Source organism: Lissotriton vulgaris, chromosome 4_1 (genome assembly GCF_964263255.1).
Source record: "Lissotriton vulgaris chromosome 4_1, aLisVul1.2, whole genome shotgun sequence".
Taxonomy (NCBI): Eukaryota; Metazoa; Chordata; class Amphibia; order Caudata; family Salamandridae; genus Lissotriton; species Lissotriton vulgaris.
This window is the reverse complement of record NC_141691.1, coordinates 225,378,058-225,401,453: the sequence shown is the minus strand read 5'-3', so window position 1 is coordinate 225,401,453 and position 23,396 is coordinate 225,378,058. Positions and strand designations below refer to the sequence as shown.

At 44.0% G+C, this 23,396-nt stretch overlaps 1 protein-coding gene across 6 annotated transcripts in view; it reads right to left on the bottom strand.

The window, feature by feature from the left end:
* SEPTIN6 (septin 6) overlaps positions 1 to 23,396 on the bottom strand; it is a 190,386-nt gene that overhangs the window by 21,889 nt on the left and 145,101 nt on the right. For 5 of the 6 annotated variants that reach the window (XM_086918555.1, XM_086918553.1, XM_086918554.1 and 2 more), the window contains exons 8-9: positions 6,312 to 6,444; positions 5,095 to 5,285 (exon numbers count right to left, since the gene is read on the bottom strand). In XM_086918555.1, the coding sequence (XP_086774681.1) occupies positions 5,095 to 5,285; positions 6,312 to 6,444 (324 nt within the window). Of the gene's footprint in view, positions 1 to 5,090; positions 5,286 to 6,311; positions 6,445 to 23,396 lie in introns of those variants that run through there. The other variant, XM_086918556.1, reaches the window with a different exon arrangement.

The following is a 23,396-nucleotide window of genomic DNA, read 5'->3' as shown; positions in this document are numbered from 1 at the left end:
TCCCTTGAGAATGAACTCTCCCTTGGTAGTATTGAAGGGTTTTTCTGAGATGTTCGGTGCAATAGCCATTCTTTATAAAGTTAAGTATCTATTTGTCTGATGTGATTGACCCCCATTCATAGAAGAATCCCCCCCCACCCCCATCCAGTCCCTACTGGTATCTTCTACTGAGGTTGTGCCTCGTAGGAATTACTGGTTTACTGGCTACATTCCCTTTGGGGCTTGGCTTTTTACCCGGTCTTCTCTTCTCTAAAAGGCTGCTGTTGAGGGTAATGCCATGGGGTCGGTGAAGGGAGTCTAGAGGGGGGAAGGTTGAGGCCAGTTGTGCTGCTGATTAGCTACATTCTTTTTGTTGTGAGGTTGCTCTGTGATGGACACCCACTGTTTGATGGTCCTCTGGCTGTCATGGCTCACTTTAAGGGGCTCACTTTAAAGACCTTCAGAATTGCAATGCCCATATTGCTTTAGCCATTTCATTGTTCTTCTTGATCTGTTGTAGAACCTTATCCATTGCTGAGCAGAAGGACGTATTAAAGCACAAGGCTTGTAACTCTGGATTGATCCGCGAGACTCTCAACCAGGCATGTCTTCTCAGGGTAAGTCCTGAGCACATCTGTCTGCTAGCTGTCTCAGCTTCATTTTGTGCAAACTTGAAGCACATGTTGGGGATTGTTTTTCTCTCATGTATCTTGGTCTTCACTCTCGGCTTTACTCCTCTAGGACATGCTGCATGATCTTGACCCACTTCTGATGGTCATAGCGGTTGAGGGGGACGTTTGAGTTTGCGATTCTTTGCCAACTAGCTGCAACTCTTTCCAGCTTAATGCCTAACATCTTTATCTGCGTACTCTTTTTGTCCAGTGAAGGCCAGTTGCATGGGAAGTATTACCTTGTTTTCTTGCTGTTGCCACAATTATCTAGTCTGCAGCTGCATTACCCTTGATGTGAACGGGGTCATATGAGGAGGGCTTGTATTTCTTCTCCGCTCACAAACTCTCAGGCTTCAAGAGGGCTCATTCATGAAAAGCCTATTTTTTTGATCAAAGATGCTCAGGAGCATGGGCAAGTATAGGTTACTGTTTCGTAAAGGCATCAGCGTTGAGCAAAAAGTATGATTCTGCCTCCCTTTTCCTCATGGTTTAGTCCGTGTTGTCAGGACCTTGAAAATGTGTTGACAGCCTCCTGTGGGGAGTCGGCGTAGAGGTCCTGCCAGACTTCCTCCTGTGGCCCCCGTTTTTTTAACACTGTGGTGTCTTCATCGTTTAAGAACTCCTGCTCCTCCTCGTGAGTCTCTGGCATCAAGGGCAGCATGAAGTCTACCTGCTCTTCATTTCATTATCTTGGGCTCCAACGATTATCTGGAATACAAAATTCCTTGGGTGAATTGTCAAAGTCTGTTGTTTTTTTAGAGAAGTGCATCCATTTCGGCCTTCAGTCGACGCTTCATCTTCTGAACCTTGAGCACCAACTGCACAGCATTGAATCGAACAGGGCCTTCCTTTTTGGAGTTGGTGTCTCCTTGCCCTTAGGCTTTCTATTTTGTGCTCTCTTAAGCACCTACCAGCGTCGAAGGGGTATCCCGAAGGTTCATGCCCATCGGAGTCCTTGTTCTTGGACCTGTGCAGTTCCTTTTCTTTTGGTCATCCTTCGAATGTCTAGTCTTTCGAGGGGGAGGTGGCTTCAGAGGACTTGGAGTCTGAGCTTTTAGGAGACTGATTACCTCCTGCTGCTACTTCTGGTCAGTTTCCATTTACGTTTTCTTTACTGCTTCCAGTCTTTCAACACTGATCTCCTCCTCTTCGTCATCTGACTCTCCTCCCTGTGCCAGCCGGAATTCCTCAACGTTTTCTTCATCGTTGCTGAACAGGCTTATCCCCTTGGGGGAGGGCTGCTTCTTCTGTACGCTGACCAATGGCATAGTGTGGCCAGCGCCGTCTCTCTCTCACCTTCAGTGACATGGAATGAAAGTCTGCACAGGCATCACACCCCTCGGTGGTATGTTCTTATAGATGCCAGATATTCTCTATTTTGTGTAGTTCTTTTTGCGCAAACTTGTGATGGCACTTTGGGAAGAATTTAAAGGGGGTGTTCTCCATTTCTCAAAACTGCCTATCCTCTCTATTCTCAAACCATGTGCTCTTAGTCTGATGAATTTTTCCTCTGTGTAAAGAGACGGGGCATGGCTTCCTCATGGTGTCTTTAGCCTTTGGTATTATTTGGTGGATTCAATCTGCCTCTTTTCGATATTTTTGTCGATCTGTCAAGTTTATTGTGATTCTTTTGGAGCTCTTCCATTTTGCTTCCAGACCAAATGGCAGGAATAAGAATCTGAAGATGCCAACAATGCACAGGGACTTCTAGGGCGAACATCTGACAACACATCATAGGGAAATGGACATACAGCCAAAGTTGTGGTCGACAACAAAGCTCACAAAAAAAAAATAATTCTTGACCTAGCACCTAGAAGGCAGAATAACGCACAGCTTGTGAATCCAGAAAAGATTACGGATGCAAAATCACCAGTTTCTGGGTAGATGTTAAGAGATGCAGCAGTTGGTTGCTGTACGCTGAAGGCCAGGTTCTCTTGAATTAAACTTGCATCAGAGTCTAAACACTGAACAATTAGGGAAGCAAAGACTAATCTACCCAGCAGTGGTGTCATCCAAGTATGGCATCTCACTTAGAAAAGCGATAGCTGGAACGCCTCAATTAATCTCAGCCACTGGTACTCGTGCAACATTTCAATGTGCTATTGGACTTAAAGTGCACTTCTTTGATCACAACCACATAGGTCAAACCCAGTCTGGTGTTACTTTTTCTCCTATCTATAAAGGACCTGGCTTGACAGTTTGGGTTGAAGTGTTGCTGTATGAGCTGGGCTCAAGAAAGATTTGCATATGACTAGCTTAGAGTGGCATCGTGGAAAACAACAAAAACTGGAAAAAGGCTCGAGAAAGTACCAGTGGTCGAGATTAATTTGAGCATTCTACCCATCACCGCCAGTTATTCCAGCACAGGCAATTGTGGAAAACCAAAGAGTTCAGTGGGCAGACAAGCAAACTGGACCTTTGATCCGTGACCCACATTGACTCAGACTTCTACACGAACGAAGTACATACATTTTGTGTATTTTAAAATGCTATAATTTATTTGGATAATGTGAAAAGACAAGCAGAAGAAGCTTGATATCTGTGCCATATGCTTGCCAGAAGAGGAAGGTCATCGGTCCCTAGCACCATTTCCTGAGTTCAGACTCAAAACAATAGTGGATAGGAGTACCATTGACTGGTGCCTTGTGCATGTAGGGATCTTCTACCAAACTAAGGGGCCGATTAGGATGGCGGACGGATCGCCACCGCCATGCAGGCGGTGGCGATTTGTCCGCCATCCCTGCCCATCCGCCACCTATTTCCCCCCCGCCATATTACAATGGCGGGGGACCGCGGCGGACGGGAAGACCGTCTGCCGCTTTTCCGCCACGGTCGTCTAATAAGGTGGCGGTGTCTATCAGACACCGCCAGCCATATTAGGATGTGCTGAGGGCAATGCCTTTCCGTGGCGGCATTGGCATACGGTCTTTGCTTTGAGGGCTCGTTGCGGGCCCCCCAAGGGAAGGGGGTGCACATGGGGGGTACCATAGGTACCCCCCTGCGTTTCAAAATACAACATGGCAGGCACCGCACGGTGCCTGTCATGTTGTGCTTTGAAATGCAGAACATTCATTTTTAGCATTGCGGCGGGCGGTGCTTTCAGCAACGCCCGCCGCAATGTTAAAAATGCAGGATGCACCCGCCACTGTGGCGGGTGCATCCTAATCAGAGGCACAGGACCTCCGCCCCTGTGGCGGACGGTCCCGTCCCCCGACAGGATGGAGGATGGACTTTGTCCGTCCGCCATCCTAATTGACCCCTTAATTTGAATCCTGAATGAAAGAGTAAGAGGTGGTTGTAGGAAGCTGACTTTAGGTGTTTGGCCTAGGGTATAAACAAGTGAGTATTTTGGGCAGGTGAAATGTGGTACTGTCTTTTTGGTTCGAGGACAAGGTCCGCTGCATTGCTTGTACCCTAGGTTTTTAACCAATGTTTTGGTTAGGTAGGTCTCCCTGATGAAGAAAACTGCTTCATGTTATTTGAGATCCTTTAAGCAGGGATGTTTCAGTGAAAGAAAATGCAAGTTCACCTACATAGACCTGCACCTCTCTCTATGTCAATAAAGCTACAGAGTTGGTCTGGTCTGTTCTTTAGAAATAACACTATTGTCATGTTCCCCCAACATGAAGACCAAAGACTCTTCATAAGGGCTTGAAATTACTTTCAGGGTAAACGTTTTGCTTCTATTTTAATGAAAGTTTATCCAACTGTAGATATTAGCCTAGTAGATGGTTTCTTTTTTTTAGTTGTGATCTGACATCTGTTATTCTACAAAACTGGTATGCGTTTAGTTTGAGTGCTTGAGGCAAAAGGTCAGAGCGTTGAAGGTTTTTATCCTAGACTGACATGGTTTGCATTTGTAGGCTTGCGTCCAGGAACAATCAGCTCAATAACCAGTAGTCCATTCTTCTAAATGTGTAAATGGCTGAGGTGTGACATACAGTAATGCCCCACACTCCTATGTGGGTGGAGTATGCCTTTTTTACTTTTCTCTACCAGAGAACTATATTTCCCAGTACAGTGTATGGATAAAGTACAGCATCAGCGACATGTCACCAGAAGGGGACAAGGCTCATATGAGTCATCTAGTCGCATACGATTGTTTAGGTCTGTCTGCCTGGGTCCTAAAAAGGACATACCATACTTTGATGGTGGGGGTCCCAACTCACCAAGGTAGAGTTCTTCACAAGGTACTCTCAGGTGGTGTGCGGATCTTTGAAAAAATTCTTAATCTGATCTCTTGTTGCTGGGTAGATGGTATGGAACAATCCCCTTTTAGAAATAGCATGCCTAAAATGTGATACTAAGAAGGTTAAATACTGAATACTCATCATCCAAGGGTGCAAACGCTAGCCCAGGACACCAACGTGGCACAATCCACTGAACCCAAGTAGAGGGACCAAAGTAATGCTATCACCAGTGCCCAGGGATACAAAATACTTACTTTTTCCTTTCTTTTTCCCTTTTTAGAGTTTGCGACCCTCCCGCTTGTTGTGCTTGGGACTGTAGTAGTTCTGCTGCTGTCTTTCTCTGTTTGAATGCGTTTACTTCATCGTCAAGAGATTTCTTTTTGTCCTCCAGCTTCTTTTTCTCTTCCTGATGCATTTTCTTCAAACGATCAAATTTTTCATGCAGCTGAGGTAGCAGTGAATTAAACAAAAGAGATAAATGTCAATTTCACAAGAGCAGAACAATAATTCCATTTAACAGTCACTAAGTTGTCGAATTCCTTATTGTAACTACCTGAGGAACGTTTAAACTGTGTGTTCAAACTTTGAAATCAGAGACTTTTTACCACCTTTTTCTATGCATCAAAATGTGCCCAAGGTCACTGGTTAAAAAATATAGAAGACGGGGTGCTGGACCCTCACCTGTACACAATGGTGTACTAGCATGTGCACTACCTGTTCGGCCATGAGAATTTTACGGCATTTGCATTTTACCAACTCATATATGCAAATGCCTTCCCAAGTATCTGCATGGTGGTTCTTGCACCAAGTAATCTGGTTCTTAAAAAAAGGCCCAGGATGGCACCATGGTTTATATGGTAGCCATTTCTTTAAAAAAAATGATTCTATCCCCGAGAGATCCAACGTAATCAACCCATAGTGAATAAACTGGATTACAGTTATTGGTGTTTTTTTGACAAAGCGTATCTTGCCAGGCTTTGTGCCCACCCGCCGACTATGCTTTCTTGCATCAACATGACATCTGCTATTTTATTAACTTGGTTCAAGAGCCAACAGAATTTCCTCTTGAACCTGGTATGGGCAGGTGGAAGAAAAATCCAATCTTCTCAGGCTGCTAACGACATTTGAAAAGGCTCTAGGCAAGTATCTAGAGAGGTTTTGGTACTCCCATTTTAAAATTTAAACGACATATCCTTGTCCAGTAATTTTTGGCGAGCAATTCAGCAACAATTCTGTATAGCCTCAACGACATGGTTGTGAAAACTCACAATATATTCACCTAATAAAAAAAAAAAACATTACTGTCACAATTAATGACAGTTTAAAAAAACCATAAAAAAATATCATTGAACAGAGTACGGTTTTATTTTTGCTCTGGTCTCTCGATGTTGTATTGTTATCTTAATGCCTTTCCAAGTATTCCGTTGTTTACTGCATTAATGACATAAGATGTTAAAAGGCAAAGTTTTACCTCTTTCTCCGCCTCTTTCAGCTCTGCTTCTTTCTCTTTTACCCTTTGTACAAACATCTGCCGCATCTCCTCTTCTTTCTTCTGTAGTTCTCCCAGGAACTCATTCCTTTTTGCTTCATATGTTTCTTGCAAGCTAAGGAAACAAACCTGTTATTTTAAACAACTAGATTATCATATATACACCCACAAATATATGTAAGAAACCATTATCAAGCGAAAGTCTGTTTTACAGGCATGTGTTTGGCAATATACCAAAACTACTATACTTTCAAGGATGCTTCACTATCCTCGGGTATCTACGGAGGCTAGTGACTAGGTCAATAAAAAGAGCAAGGTATTGCTCACGTGAGGCATTGCTCACGTGAGGCACTCCTGACCCCTAGACCAACATGTTGACATGTGGATGATGGTCTGTCACCACATATTTATTTATTTATTTATTTATGGAATTTTTAGTGCGCAACTAATACCCTAAGGTGTCTAGGCGCAACAAATACTCAGGATTACAGCACCAATCAGAGCACGTTCTCATTGATTGAAAAGCCAAGTCTTCAGTGATTTGCGGAAATTAATAAGGGTGGGAGCAGTTTTCATCTATCTACAATCAAGTAAAGAAAAGAATTGTAAGCCATTAGCACCCTTTGAATATGGGGGAAGTAGCCGTTGAACGCCCCATTTTTGCATTCCTGAAAAATAAAAACATTAAAGATCACCTAGTGAGACCCTGTCTTTCATCCTCTAGAGTTCCCTGTACTTTGCATGACATTTGGGGGACGACAGCTTTTTGGTTATCGAAAATGCGGTACCTGCAGCAGCGCATGTGAATACAACAGAGACAAACAAATGTGTACATAAAAATGTAAAAACTGCATATTTCTAATACTGCAAATGTACTTCATGCAATAACCTGCTGTTGTGATTTGTTTTATGTTGGTCAGACTAAAGGATAAGAATATGGCAACATAAGAGTTGCCGGAGATGCAAGGTGTCCAATGCACCATTGGTTGAACATTGAGACACTTGGCCATAATGAAAATTATTCAAGATGGCAGGTGACTGACTTTATAAAGGTACCAGAGTGTGAAGAAGACATTGCAAAAATCCTCAACAAGGAAGAGTTAGAGTGGATTTTGAGAACGGACAGCTTCCACAGTGGACTCAACAGAATGGAGGACTGGACTTCTTTGATTTGAATAACTTTTCTGCTTTTGCCTACGTTTATGGACTGTCACAGCCTCGGCCAACTACTTCAGGATGCACCTCATGTGCACAAGATGTTGTAAACAATTTCACCTATGCATTGCTATAAAATAGTTTGTGACTCACCCTAGCCTCCCTCCCTCATGGTTAACTTTACAACTCTGTTGAGGAGAACTTAACTTTACTCTCTAAGATTTCACTACAATTAGCAGGGAGGATATTGTTCCCTTGGTTATTTGAAAGAATGACAAGCTGTACTCTTGCTGTGTACATTATGTCTGTAACCCGATTTATACTATTGATATCTTAATCCATGACAATCTCCTGCTATACAGACCTCCAGTGTCGCTTACGGTGGAATTACCGACTATACTACAATCAATGTTGTCTAAGAGTTGCACTACAATATGAAAGGCCCCATGACAATTCCTAGGGTGCATGGTGTCCCCAAAGCGGTTTGTTATTTTGAAATTGCTCTCTTAACCCCTTCCGTGCTGCCGCGATTTCCCCCGTGTGTGGCCGCCGAACGAACAGGGCGGGGCCGTGACGAACCTCAGCCGTCATCAGCACACGAGCACCGTGGAGCGTGACGGCTGGGGTTCGTCACCAGCATGGAAGGGGTATATATATATATGGTGAATCACAGTACAATATATACATTTCAACTCTTTCCCTGACCCATGTGCAATACTAACAAATAATGAATTCCATACTGGTTTTTTAGGCAACAAAATGTTATTGTTCTAAAATGAAATGGTTTTTATAATAGTTTTCCTTTTTCTACTTTTTTAAGGAAATCAATAATATTTATAATGTGTACATATATTAACTTCATATTATGACATGTATATATATATATTTATGTTCTTTTAGAAAACGACTTTTTCTAAACATAGATTGTATTGTATTTAACTGTTTGCGTATTTTGCACATCAATATATTTTTCACACTGTTATTCAGTGTGGGTAACAGGGATCTTTTGAATGTTTCAAATTAGGGCACTATGCCCAATATTACTTCCTATATTGCTACTGTGACTTTAAAAATGTATGAATTTGCACTGGTCACATGACCACCCAAACTATATATGTCACCTCCTACTTTCCTTGCATGACATGTGATCAAGCCTCGGCTGAGGCGAAACGCCTCATGACGACTGGTGGGCTGCATATTCACAAATAAATGCACTGAAAACTCGAAACGCGCTTATTTGGTGGCTTTATTCTCTTTTCCGAGTTTGCTTCGCATGCGGTGTTTGAACGTCGGAAACTCTAAGGAATATATATATATATATATATATCATTGTGAGCCACTTATTTTGGTCTTATCATATGCACTGATGATGCTTAACTGCATGACCATCGGTTTGATACTCTTGCTATAACAGTTATTCTGTGCCGCTTATTATGGACTTATTGCTGGTGCCTGCTTGCATGACCAATTAATGTATTTTAAAGGACACCATTAGCGAGCATTGATAAAAATGCCTTTGACATTATGTGCTATGCGGTTTTGTTATGCTCGCTTCAGTGACCTCTTTACTTACCTTTGCCTTCCTCTCAATTTTACCTTTAATCTCAATATGGTCGCTCCAACGGAGATTAATTCACACCCCTGTTTTTGCACCAATTAATTTGAGCCAGCCGGCATTGTATAGTAATACAATATAGTATATTGTATTATCCATGGTTAACGTACGATACATTCTAGTACTGGTATTTGAACAAGTGGCACACGGTATTGTTGCAGATTTGAGTCATCCATACCTCTCTTTCTAGTTTCCTATAACCCTCGACCATTTTAATATGGCCACTTCCGAATGTACCAGATGCTATAAAGTTTGCGGTCAGTCCTATTTTTGTGTCTTTTTTCTGGAGCACGTGCATAACTTTAGCCAGCTTGGCACGGACGCGGTCAGCTTTCCAGCTATGTGATTTCGGACACAGTAGTAAGAGGGAATTCCCTACTCACGCTCCTTCACTTGGATGGTTTATGGGTATAACCCTTATAGGACCGGCTTCCCTACATATGTGGCTTATATTGCGATACTGGATCATGTCTCTGGTCTTTTACTGAAATTCACATTGACATTTACCATTGTGCTACTGCCTGGTTTACTATGCTTGGTAAGGAGTCGCTTTACTTAATAGTTTTACAATTTACTTTTCCAAGCCTGTAAATACCCTCACACATTTATTTTGAAGCATTGGGTTGGTCTCCTTCCCTTTTGTTAGAGTACCAGGTTACCCTACTATTTTAAATACATTGAATGGCATTGTTGAGGTGCTCTATGCGTTGGATTCCCCGACAATGGTCCTCTTTACATATGTTATTGATAGGTATGAAGCTCCAATTTCCCTAGGCAGACTTGTTCTCGAAGATGATTTTATTCAGTTGTAACTCATAATCATTCCTTTCCCAGTTTCCCTAGTTCTTATCTGGTTCAGCATCAATAACTCAGAAGGGCAACTTACTCCGATTCAGTGCTCCGGCAAGCCCTAGATGAAGCGCTACGGGATAGTTTAGTATAAATAAATGCCATGGTTGGTCCTACTACCTATGGCTTTATCATCACCGTACTGTGTGAATCCTCACACTGCATGAGTCTTCACCACCAGGATGACAGATGCAATGATAGTATTGTAGAGTATGGTCACGATTGGTCTTTATTTATTGGTTTATATGTTGATCATTCACTCAATCATCACCTTGATAGACCCGGAAGTGAGACTCTATAGGTGCCTGTGAGAGTGACTGCAGCATGTTTTTTTCCCATGGACCTTAACTGTTCACGGACTCTCTACATTCATCTCTATCTTGTTAGACTGTGAATACCTTTTTATTCATTTGTTCCCTCTGTTTTCTCTTCACTTCATTCCCTAACCCTATTCCATTCCCTTTGGTCTTTACAGGTCCTTAATTCGATTGAATTTTCTTCCATTGATTTATGTATCCAGGCAAACAATGTGTTGTCCTGATGATGGGTCTGTAATCTGAGTTTATGGAAACGTTGTAGACCTTGTCACTCTGACTCGCATGAATATGTACAAATTGATTTATGGGTGCAGTAGTGCTGTGTTTGGTAAATAAGTGACTTTGATTTTGTAGAAGTCTTTATGTCACTATGTGTCTTTGCCGGAGTTTTTTTCTAGATATCTGTTCAGGTTCACCTCCCAGGGTTAACCACTCTTCTGAATCTGTTTTTACTTTTGATATGATAAATAAATATGTTTTAGTAGTTGACTAGATGTCCCCTGGGCATTCTCTGTGTTCCAACAGTATTACTCCTTTCTCCTACATGTAGGGACCCTTGTTCCTCTAAGCATATTCTACTCTTGGTCCCTAGATATCCATGGGTTTCTCTTGTGTTTGTTAAAAATAGCTTCCCAGTATAAGGCTATCTGTTAAATCTTCCAGTGAAAGGAAGAATACACCACCTGAAGAACACGAGTCCATCGCCACACATCAGAGCAGCTCAGTACACGGAATGGACATAAGCCTAAGTGGGAAGATGCTCTATTTACAAATCTTCATACTTAATCTGTGATGGCATGAATAGGTGTAAATTTATTTTATGTTCAAACACACACACACTCTATATGGATGTTACTTAACTAGTAAGCATATGTTCTTGGCATGTAGAGTTGTAGATTCACATGCTTTGCATACTCCTGCCATCTATTGTTGGAACCAGATGTTTGCACTTTGTTTTTCTTCAAAGAAGGCTTTTCCAGTCACAAAGTTGTTTTTGTTTGAAGAAGTCTTTGCAGTTACGAGATAAGGGGACTCCTCCTTTCGGTGATAGTGAGCATGGGCATCGACTCCATTGTTAGATTGTTATCCCACAGAGGGTGAGAATGGAGTTAGTGAGTTTAGAATAGAGATGTCCATGCGTATGAATGTAAATTGAGAACTACAATAGGAGACCGGGGAGGCAGGTGGGCGCATGTGAATCTACAGCTCCACAGGTTAAGCAAAGATGCTTACTGGGCAAGTAACATTATATGTTCGAGGCATGTGAGCTGTAGATCCCATGCTTTGCATAGACTATATTACTGTATATTCCCAAAGTGGTGGCTAACCTGTAGTAGTTGTAGTTGTTTGAAACAGTGTTTTAAGTACTGCTTCGCCTACATTTGCCTGTTGTCTCGCCAACACATCCAAGCAATAATGTTTGGTGAATGCGTGTGGTGTAGACCATTTTGCTACTTTACAGATGTCGGCTAGGGGAATTTTCCCTAAGAAGGCCATAGTCGCCCCTATCTTGCAAGTGGAATGTGCTCTACGGAGTATTATCAAAGTTCTTTTTGCTTTGGCATAACATGTTCGGATACATTTAACAATCCATCTTTAAATACAAGACTTCGATATGTGATTGCCTTTGTGAGGTGGAGAAAAAGCAACAAATAGCTACTTTGTTTTTGAAAATTCTTTGGTTCTTTCTACGTAATATAGTATAGCTCTTATTACATCAATTGTGTGTAGAGCTTGCTCTGCTACAGAATCAGGTTGAGGAAAGAACACAGGTATCTCAACTGATTGATTGATATGAAAGGCAGAAACTACTTTAGGGAGAAATTTAGGATTGGTTCTAAGAACCACCCTATCTTTGTGAAGTTGAAAGAAAGGCTCTTGTATAGTTAATGCATGAAATTCACCAACTCTCCTAAGTGAGGTTATTGCTATGAGGAAAGAACCTTCCATGATAGGAATTGTAATTGACATTTGTGCATTGGTTCAAAAGGTGGACCCATTAGCCTTGTAAGGACTATGTTTAAGTTCCACTCTGCTGCAGGGGGAACTCTTGGTGGTACAATCCCTCGAATATTTAGATCCAGAGCAGGAGGACGCTCATTCTCATACAACATTGCCAAACTGTGGAATACTCTCCCGCTGCAGATGCGAAACAACACAAATCTCACCAGCTTCAGGAAACAGCTCAAAACCCTCCTGTTCAACAACTAACAGCCTTAGTGGCCAGGTTTGTTAGGTTTAGCTCCAGCGCCTGGACGCCTCAGGGCAACTGCAGCGCTATATAAACCTAATTTTCATTTCATTTCATTCATTTCATTTCATTTCATTTCATTTCGTATCAACCTTGCAAATCCTTCCAGGAAGGCCTTAATCAATGGTACTCTGAACAGAAATAACTGTTGTCTATGTTGCAAGTATGCGGCTACTGCTGCTAAGTGTAAACATATGGATGTGTAAGCCAATCCAGATTGCTGTAAATTCAACAGATAACAAATGATGTTCTGTACAGAAGCATCAAGTTGATTGATATTGTTAGAATTGATACCATGCTCTAGTAGTAGGCTTTCTAGCCTCTTTGAGAATATTCATACAGTCTGGTGGAAGTTGTAAATAACCAAACTATGACTTCAGGAGCCAAATCGCAAGGTTGAGCTCTTTGGGATCTGGATGTGCAATTTCTCCATGACGGAGTGAGGAGGCTGGGTGTGAGATGTAGCTTTTGATATGGAACCACCGACTGTTCCAACAGGGTGGTGTACCAAGGTTGACAAGCCCATGGGAGGGCTACTAAGATCAGTGTGATGGATGTTTGTCTGAGCTTCCGAACCAGTAATAGAATTAGTGGGAGAGGCGGAAAAGCGTAGGCAAATATCCCTTATCCCTGACCAATTCATCCATAGCTCATTGCCTTTGGATAGGTGGTGTGGGAACCTGGATGCAAATTTTTGGGCATTTTGCATTGTGTACTGTGGCAAACAGATCTATCTGTGGAAACAAATAGTTTCTTACCGGTCGGTGTAGTTTTGCAGCTTGAAGATCTTTCTGGATTCACTATGCTGTGCATTATTCCGCGGTCTAGTGGTATCTTTATGTATTTGTTTAGGAACCTTAGATCCAGGATGGGTCTTAGAGTTTCGCCCACTTTTGGTACTAGGAAATAGTTGGAGTACACTCCCTTGTTCCTTTCTCTGAATGGAACTGGCTCGATGTCCTCCTTTCTGAGGAGGTCTTGTGATTTCCTGAAGGCGCCTTCCTTTTTGGTTTTCTGTTTGGTGGGGTCTTTTCCAGTTCTATGCAGTATCCGAACTGTATGATGTTGAGTATCCATTTGTCTGTAGTTCTCTTCTTCTACTCTTGGAAGAAGTATCTTTACCTGCCTTCTACTGGTGTTACATGTTCGTCGATGTTTGGTCCTTGTAACCCCCTCTTGTTGACCTTGTTGTGCTCCACCCTCGGAGGGGTCGTGTGGGTGGGCACGCTTTGCGTTACGGGGTTACTTTGAGGTGGGTTGTTGCCCCCCTTTTCTTGTTTGCCCTTGTCCATTCGTCTTCCCACGAAAGGACTGGCCCGAGGCTGGTACTGCCAGGTTTGCTTTTGCTGTCCCTGCTGCGATTGATTGTCGCTTTGGTGTGCCTGCTGGAATGTCTGGTGTGACGTTCCCGGCTGGTTTCCTCCCCTTCCGTTTGTTCTCCGTGTCGGGGTGCCCCTTCTCATCCCTCTGAATTGTAAGGCCCCCATGGACCTTGCAGTTTCATTTTCTTTCTTGAGCTGGGTGAGTTTCTCATTCACCGGTGCTTCGAACAGTGTCTCTCCATTGAAAGGAGAGCTCAGAATGTTGTTCTGTACTTCCGACTTGAAGCCTGAGATCCTGAGCCAGGCATGCCTTCTTTCTGTGATTCCTATCATCATGAGTCTGCTGGATAGGTTAGCCCCATCCAAGGCTGTTTTCTGGCAAGCATTTGCAAATTTTTTCCCTTCCTCCACCAGGTGTGATGTCTTTTGCTGGTATTCATCGAGGAGGTGCTTGAGCAGTTGTCCCATCTCATCCCAATGCTGGTACTGGTGTCTGTTCAGTAGGGCATTGGAGTTCGCCATGCGCCAGTGTACCGCTGCATTTCTCTCTATTTTTCTCCCAGTTAGGTCCATCCTCCTACTTTCTTTGTCTGCTGGTGGGCCTGATGTTGTTGGGATGTTTGCCCTCTTCCTGGCTGTTGCCTCAATAATGGGGCCGCTGTGACGGATCCGTGGATGCAGCGAGGATCCTGAGAGGAGTGTTTGTATTTTTTCTCCGTCCTAGGTGTGACAGACCTGCAGGTCGCTGGGTCTTTGAACGCCTCCCTCCCTTGGTCCGTGACATTCGGGAGCATGGGGGGGAACTGACTCTTTGTTTGAGTGGGGAGCAGGGTCTCTAAGAGGAAACATACCTTTGGTTTTTCCTCCTCCAGTTTGACTCTATAAGCCACTGCCGCATTCTTGATGACCATGTTATAGGCCCCAATGTCATATGGTGGCGAAGGCCTCAAAGGATAAGCCTCGAGGGGCTCTTCCGGGTTTTCGGAATCGAGGTCCTGCCATTCCAGGTCCTGTGCCATCAAGGATGCTGAGCTAAAACTCGTTCGCTGGTCATCGTCGCCTTCTTCCTTGTAGTAAAGGCCGTCTTCCTCTAGGTGTACCTGGGACTCAGGAGTTTTCGGCAGCCTTTCGGCGTCATCCTCTTCCTCTTCTATTTCGACGACAGTCATCGGCGGTTTTGATGGAATCGTGAACCTTTTCATTTTCTCGTCGAACTCTCTCTTCCTTTGCAGGATGTTCTCCATTTCGGACTCGAGCCTTCTCTTTTTCCTCTCCATCTCGGCGGCATGCTCGGCGTCTAGCGTTTCAGCCGATCTCTTCGACTTAGTAGTCAACGTCGAAGCAACCTTCGGGTCCTTCGCCTTCGAAGTCGAACGGTCCTTTTCGGGGACGTGCTTCGACGACCGTGGCTTTTCGCCGGTCTTCGCCGCCTGGGAGTCTTTTTCGAAGGATCCGCTGGGCTGTTTGTCCTTGGATGCAGCTGTGGCCGTCAAGATTTTCGGCCCCAGTGCTCCCTTCGAGGACTTACTCTGTTTTTCGAGAGTCTGACTCACGCTTTCGAGAGTCTGTCAGGGGTTTAAGGGTCGATGTCTCTCCTACCTCTTTAGATGCCTTCTTATCGGTCTCCACGACCGTGTAGTCATATGGTCCCTCGGCGATGTTGTCCTCTTGGTCGCTGGAGAGGCCCAGGTCCGGAGGTTTGCCTAGGCCTTGCATGGTTTAGTTGGTTTTCCTCTGTCTCTCTCTCTAACCCAGAGTGTCTTCTGGGTGAAGGCGGAGCAGGCGTTGCAATCCTTGCTCTCGTGGTCGACAGGCAAGCAGAGGTTGCAGACCGGGTGCTGGTCCTTCTGCGCGTATTTGTGGTGGCAGTTACTGCAGAATTTAAAAGGTGTTTTGTCCATTCCTGCGCTCAGGGGGCCCCCTGTGTGCGCATTCTCCGTTGGACGTCGAAGATTTCGAAGTTCTCCTCCTTCTTCGTCGTCCCGGCTTGGTGATCTTGTTCCTCGGTATCTTCTCCAATCTTTTCTGTGTAAAATTAGTATTTTTCCTCTTCTTTCCTCCAAAAACTCTGGAGCCTCTCGGTGACGATCCAGACACAACGGCAGAAAAAAATCTGAAGATGGCGCCTAAAGGTGGGAGCTTCCGCAAGAAGCGTGCCGACGTCACAGGAAGTACACCAAAAGGTGGGATGTAGACGTCCACCTGGGCTACAAAACAAAAAAAAATAAGAAAGAAAAAAGTCTACGATTCCGGACCCAACCACTAGACCGCGGGATAATGCACAGCATAGTGAATCCATAAAGATTCACGCTGCAAAATCCCCATTGTTTAAAGTAGGGAAGAAGAACTTGCTGCTTGTGTCTGCTGAGCAGGTCGGCAATTTGATTGTGTACGCTGTGAAGGTGTTCTGCTAGGAGATACATTTTGTGATGAACTGCCCAATTCCAAATGCTTTGTGCATGGCGTGACAGCTAGAGTGTGTGTGTCCCTCCCTGTTTCTGTAGACGGTACACTGCTGTCATGTTGATGTGCGGATTAGGACAGTTTTTCCTAAAAGGTGTGTGTGAAAAGCTTTGAGTGCTAGGAACAGTGCTAGAAGTTCCTGGTAGTTAATGTGGAGACATTTGTGACTGACTACAGTCCTTGTACTGTGTAATGTTGGAGATGGGCACCCCAACTGTCTGCTGTCAGTACAGTCTGTGGAATCGGGCCTATAAGGGACGCCCTTTTGATCCGTTTTGAGGGTTTCACCACTGCAGAGTGCAATGGCTGCGGCCGCCTACCAACACTAGATCGGTTAGTTGACCCTGTGACTGATTCCAATGACGCACTAGACATTCTTGCAGAGGACGCATGTGAAGACTTGCATAAGGTATGATTGCAATGCAGGATGCCATCATTTCCAGTAGTTGCATGAAAACTGGCAATATTTGATTGGGTTGAAATTGTAGTACTGTGGATTGAATATTGTGAATTCTGGCTGCATTGGGAGAGGCTAGAGCTTTGAGAGTGTTGAGGGAAGCGCCCAGATAAGACTGAACTTGTGCAGGCCATAGGTGAGATTTTTGTGCATCGATTGTGAAACACTACTGATGAAGTAGGTGTACTGTTGCCAGAGTGTGTAGTATACCGTTGGTAAATGCCCGCTTTGATAAGCCAGTCGCCTAGGTAAAGGGAGACACAGATACACTGTCTTCTGAGATGAGCGGCTACTACTGCGAGACATTTAGTGAACACTCTGGGGGCCATGGTGACGCCAAATGGAAGTATCTTGAACTGGTAATGTTTGCCTGCTATCACAAATCTGATCAACTTCAGGGCCAAAAAGATGTTTCTTGTCAAAAGGTATGATGAGAAAGGATTGCCGGACTTCAGGTTTAAACCCTGAAATCCGTAACAAGGCATGTCTTCGGAGTAGGATGCTAGTATTCAACTCTCTAGCTGCAGTGTCGGCCGCATCTAGAGCGCATTTGTACTCTTTTGCACTTGCGTCCCCTTGTCCCTGCGGCACATCGTTGTCACCGAGGACAATCTGCAACTCTGATTCCGCGTCAGACGCAGCCGAGGCCTGTTCTTATTTGGCCACTGAGACCTCCTCTTGCTCTGAGTTTTCGCCTAAGAGATCCGGTGTGTCGTCTTTACTGCTGCATCTCTTGTTGTCAAATCCGATGATCACAGAGAGTTTTCTCTGATCTGAAGGATTGGCCAGGTCGCAGTCTTGTTCTTTGTGCACTGGAGACAAGCACAAGTCACACACCTGATGCAAGTCCGTACGCGGATACTTCCCATGGCAAAGGGGCAGAATTTGAATGGAGTTTGTTTTATCGACAAGGAGCCGGACCGACACGGATAGGCTGGAATGCCGCCCGCAAATCTTTGATTCAAAATGGAAATTTCTTGATCATCGAGTCAAACCGCGGAGAAAGGGAAACACGTAGACTGGATTGCGCACCAAGGGGAACCAGAGGAACTATTGCGAAGCAGAGTGCAAAAACAATCTAACCATGGAGTTGATGCCCATGCGCACTACCACCGAAAGGAGGAGTCACCTTACCTTGTGACTGCAAAGACTTGTTCAAACAACTTGCAAGCATCCGGAACCAACACTAGATGGCAGGAGTATGCAAAGCATGTGATCTACAGCTCACATGCTTAGAACATATATATATATATATATTGCGCTCATCAAATCCAGGCGAATCCCCAAGGAATGAAAGACAGCACTCGGGAGGTTCCTTCTGCCACAGAGTAGTTTATTAACTACAAGCTAGACCACAGACGCGTTTTGGCGATTTGCCTTCGTCAGTGTGTGTGTCCACACGCACAAACCGGTACATTTATCGTAATCAACATTGACATCGTGCAACGGTTACACCTCTTAATCGTCATCAACAGAGGACTAGAGACCTCCCAACCAGTGCGGGCTCCATCTTGTAACGGTAAAATGTAACCATATACATTACTCAATGCTCACAACAAATGAACTAAGCATTATTAAACCTACAGATAGGTGAGAGCGCTCTAGTGGGGGGTGTATAAAGTTAATTGTGCTACATTTACACTGTTTAATATAGCGGTATATATATACACACATACACACACGCGGTAGTGAAAATAAATGTGGTTCAAAAACACGTAATTTTGAGCAATTGTACTAATAAACAGGTATTGACAGTTTGTTACCACAGTACAGCAAATGTGGAATGAGAAACATTTTTCCTCCTTCACACATTGCTTTTAACACTTTGTTTACAAATGGAAACAGCTCAAACAGTCACAAAACCTAGAGTGTGATTTTAACTTTGAAATATTACCCTTTGCAACCAGATTTTGGTTAAATAGATTTGTTAAAACAAATACACAAAAAGCTATGGCATAAACCATATATGCAGATGTGCAGAATATAAAATGTTCTAGAAAAGGGGGTGGTGATGAACAGAGTGTCTGAGTTAAACAGACCACTCTTACCCAGTCCAAAGATCAGGGCTTGATCCATCACCGTTATTTATCTCACTGCCCCATCCCAGCTCAGAACCTGGCTATATGCAAATCAGTCTGTCCCTGGCCCAGTGCATCATGGGAACAGGGCAGACTAAACTACCAAGCCAATTCTTCACCAGAAAGGAGACAAGCTACCGGGGACCGGTTTCTGGCATTTCAGCCTTCTTCGGCCCGGCTTGCTTGAATCCTGATGGATGCACCATCCCAGGTTCTGAAACTGGGATGGTGCAGTGAGCTAAAAAACGGTGTTGGATCTAGCCCTGATCTCTTGACTGGGTGAGAGCTTTCTGCTTAATTCAGAGACTCTGTCCCTCACCACCCCTTGTTGTAAATATGTTTGTCCACCCTAAGCGTGGAAGGGTATTCTCAGATGTGAGACCCTTGCTCATTGCACCATCAGGATTCAAGCAAACCGGGCCTTAGACGGCTGTAATGCCAGAAACCGGTCCCCGGGAGCTTGTTTCCTTCCCAGTGTAAGAATTGGCTTCTGTAGTTTGGTTTGCCCTGTTCCCATCATGCACTGGGACAGGAACAGACTAATTTGCATACAGCCAGGTTCTGAAACTGGGATGGTGCAGTGAGCTAAAAAACGGTGTTGATCTAGCCCTGATCTCTTGACTGGGTGAGAGCTTTCTGCTTAATTCAGAGACTCTGTCCCTCACCACCCCTTGTTGTGAATATAAAATGTTCTTCATTCAAACTGTTGAGGGAGGGGCATCACGGGTCACATGAAGCTTTGCCTCATGAATTTTTGCACTTCTCTAAACTCAACAGTAATGAACAGCATATTCATCTACATATATGGTTTCATTTGAGCTATACATATATCGTAGCAGTGCAAAGCAATGTGGAACGAGAACATCTATAGATCAACTGTGATGATACAAGCACATTCACACATTTACAACTACAGTGCAAATATAAAATTCGAGTTTACCACTTTACAGTAAAGTGGATGTGAACCAATAATTTTCTGCCTAAAGGATTGTAAGTAACAATTGTTTTAAAGAAGGAAACCGGTCTCATAAAAGCAATAAGATTTCTTTAATGTGATTTTACCATTCTGCCAAACTGTAACCCCTTGCACCTCTTTCTGAAAAAATGTGTTGTTAAAACAAGCACACATAAGAAATATCATGTCATGAGCCTCTATGCAGAGTAGAATATGCTATTACCATTGTTGAGGTAAGAGAGGGTCATCATGACTCACTTGAGGCTTCATCTGTCGAATCATACTCATAAATAGCAATAAAAAAATAATAGTGTAAGCCCTGGTGGCAGTGTGGTTGTGAATATTAAAAAATATATGGCTCACTGTTTACAAACCAGAAAACTCTGGGGTGCAAGTAGCATTCCATGGCAAACAAGGTAAAGCTTGAGCACACGTGTGTGGCAGAGCCATGTTTCAGGGAAGATCGTGGCTTAAAGCCAAAGCCTTATGTATAGACAAAAAAATAAAAATGTTAGAAAAGTTAAAGCTTCTATTGATAGGAGAGTGTCCACCAGTGGATGTCTGGGCATGTGCCCATGTTGAATAGTTGTAACAGTGCTGCAGACATATTTATCTAACTAAGACATTTATAAGGTGTGGGGGTTAATTTCCAGAAGTTCACTTAAGATTCAGGCAATGCAGATTGCTGGAAAATGTAGAATGTAGGAGTGACCCATTTAGAGATGTTTTAACTCCCATTGGCTTGTAAGCATGGCTCTAAGGTTGTATGCCAATGTGCTCATCTCAGGAATGCATAAAGTTTATGCAAAATACCTCTCGATCAATTAACCTAAAATTGCAGGTCAAGTGAAGTCTTTAAGAGGGTGAGCCCGTTAACCCCTTCGTTGTGGGGGTTAATCACCCGCTGTGCTGGGAAGGAGGGGGGCACGCACAGCGCTCCCATGCTCATGACGAGCTGAGCTCGTCACAGGTGTATTGCCTCCCGTGGAACGCTCAGCACAGCGGGGGAATTCTCCCCGCACCTGAGCGTTCCACGGGCCATGACGAGCTGAGCTCGTCATGAGCACCGGAGCGCCGTGGCTCATGACGAGCTCAGCTCCCGTCGTGGGTCAAGGCTCACAGAGTGGAAATTGCCGAAGGGGCAGCTGCAAGTCAGTAAGACCACTTGCGCGCCTATATAGCCGCATGGAAACAAGTAACCCTGCTGCAATCAATCAATGCTCTACACCGACGCTCTCTTTCTTCTCCCAGGTTCCTGACCTATATATATATATACCTGTGAATATCGTATTTGCTGTCCCTTTACACCCACAAGTGTGTTCGAGCGTGTTGTTCTTTTGACCTTCTAACATAACAAATACAGAACTACAATTATTCCTTTGTTATGTACTTTCCTTTAGGTCACCCCAGTTCAGCAGGACCTAGTTGCCTGCCCTTGTACGACCTCATGGCTTAAGGTTGTATGAACATCCTTTTTAAATTTTCACTGTGTAGTACGTATCACATAGGTCCTGACGAATTGCCATCCGGGCAAGAAACATATTGACCTGATCAGGGGGTTGTAGGTATCTTGCTTTGCACTACCTTAAGCATATATCTCCCCTCCCACCATTTTAATCAAGGGCGTTAGCCAAGCCAATAAAACGTATTGTGGACTGACCCACCTTTTTTAATTCATCACTTTCTCACGACTACACCCTTTTCAATCCCTCTCACCCGCATGCACCATATGGCCGGAACAAAAGATCTCCGATAAAGAGCCCCTTTACGGGTGCCCGCCAGACATTGCAGCGCCAGTCTGACGAGGAGCAGAACCCATATGATGAAGCATGACATCTAGCTTGCTAGGTGTGTGAGGGTTTTAGTTCCAACAAGGGAAATTCCCCCTCTTTCTCCTTCCACGCTCCACTCTCCACATTCTTGCTTTGCAACTCCCCTGGGGAACTTTGTACATTGTTTTTTTACCAGTCTCTCGGACACGTACACGTACACTGGACCAAGTTAAAAATCGTCCACTAACGGTTCCCCCTGTTGTTCATATATCTTCTCGTTTTCTGCCTTTTTTCTGCTCAGTTAGGACCTTTATTTGGTATCTTTCAGCTCGTTGCTGACCTTTACTTTTCCTCTTTGTGCTAGGTCTTGGTGGAGCTCGCCAAGTTTCACTTTGCAGAATTCTGCAGTTACCGAAAAACTCCTCCAAATTCCACAGAGTTCCGTGAGCAGGCTCCCACCCCTAGTTAAGGGGCCAAGAACACCTACTGTTTCCAGCAGTAACTCCCCCACAGCGTAACTGCTGAGATGTCAGAGGCCATGCCCAATTTGTCAACCATTCTGCGAACGAACCTGCTCGCACACTGGTTTGGGAATAAAGTCCCCTTGGCTGCTGAGCGCCCTTGGGGGCCAACTCCTATTGTTGCCACAAATAAGTCCCCCACAACTGGACTGCTAAGACCTTGTAAGTAAGTAAACGCACCTCCGGGGGCACTACTGGTTGTATAATGAAGTCCCCTTTACAGGAGGAGGATCCGTGCAGCCCCCCTCATTCTATAAAGATAAAGCTCCCGGAAAGGTGGTGGTCGACGGGGCTGAAAGAGCTGTAGGAGAGTGGCCTTGTGAGTCTCCCTCTTTTTTTTTTTAAATGCCCCCTGGACCTGGCCCACTCAGGGGCTCATTTCAAAACGAGCACCTATCCACCAACGAGTTTGTGGCAAAATTGGGGAATTTAAAGATTTGTATATATACATACATACATATATACACATACATACATACATATAGCTTTCTGCCAAATTTGGTGCAATTCTGTCCAGCGGTTGGTCTGTAGTTGTGTTAAAAAAAAAAGAGAAATCCCAATAGACATTACCTAGGGAAAATGCGTTTTTGGGATCCCCCTTTTTCTCACACACCCCCCCCCCCACAGACACACACCTTCCCGCTTCAGGGATCACCCTGAAAAGGAATAACAAAGAATATCTTACAATTGAATACATGAAAAATCGGATTCAAAATTAAGTGTGGTTCTCAATGTGCCCATGACCTTGAAAACACGTGAGAAAGAGGAATGGTGCACCCTACTTTCTGGGTATGGAATGAGGTCCGGGATAGGAGCATTTTCTGTTCAAGAGTCTTAAGGGGACAGGTGTTCAGTTTAGATAGAAAGACATCATGCAATTGGAGAGGCTGATGGCGATTTTAAAGGTGTATTCCTGAATAAAAAACTATTAACCGAGCAAGTACATGATCAGTGTTTTAAAACGAATACATGTCGATACATATCCCTCTGCTTTCAACAGTATGCACCTGTCATCATAACACTTGGAAACCTTTGGCTAAATAGGAAATACTAACGATCTGTGCTCCTAAAAGGAAAGAACTCAGTACTTTTTTTTTCAGGTGAAATCGGAAACAGATACACATCAGAACACCAGTCAGTGCAATATAGGCCCATCACAGAGCAAATGCTGACCGTAATGGGGCGCTCTTCATGTCACATCTTAACAATTCCTATTATTATATAAATAAGAATTATGCAGCGCTAATGATGCAAAAATGTGTTTCACAGTCAGTCATCTCAAGGGAACGAGTTGTATCCAAATGCAGGACCT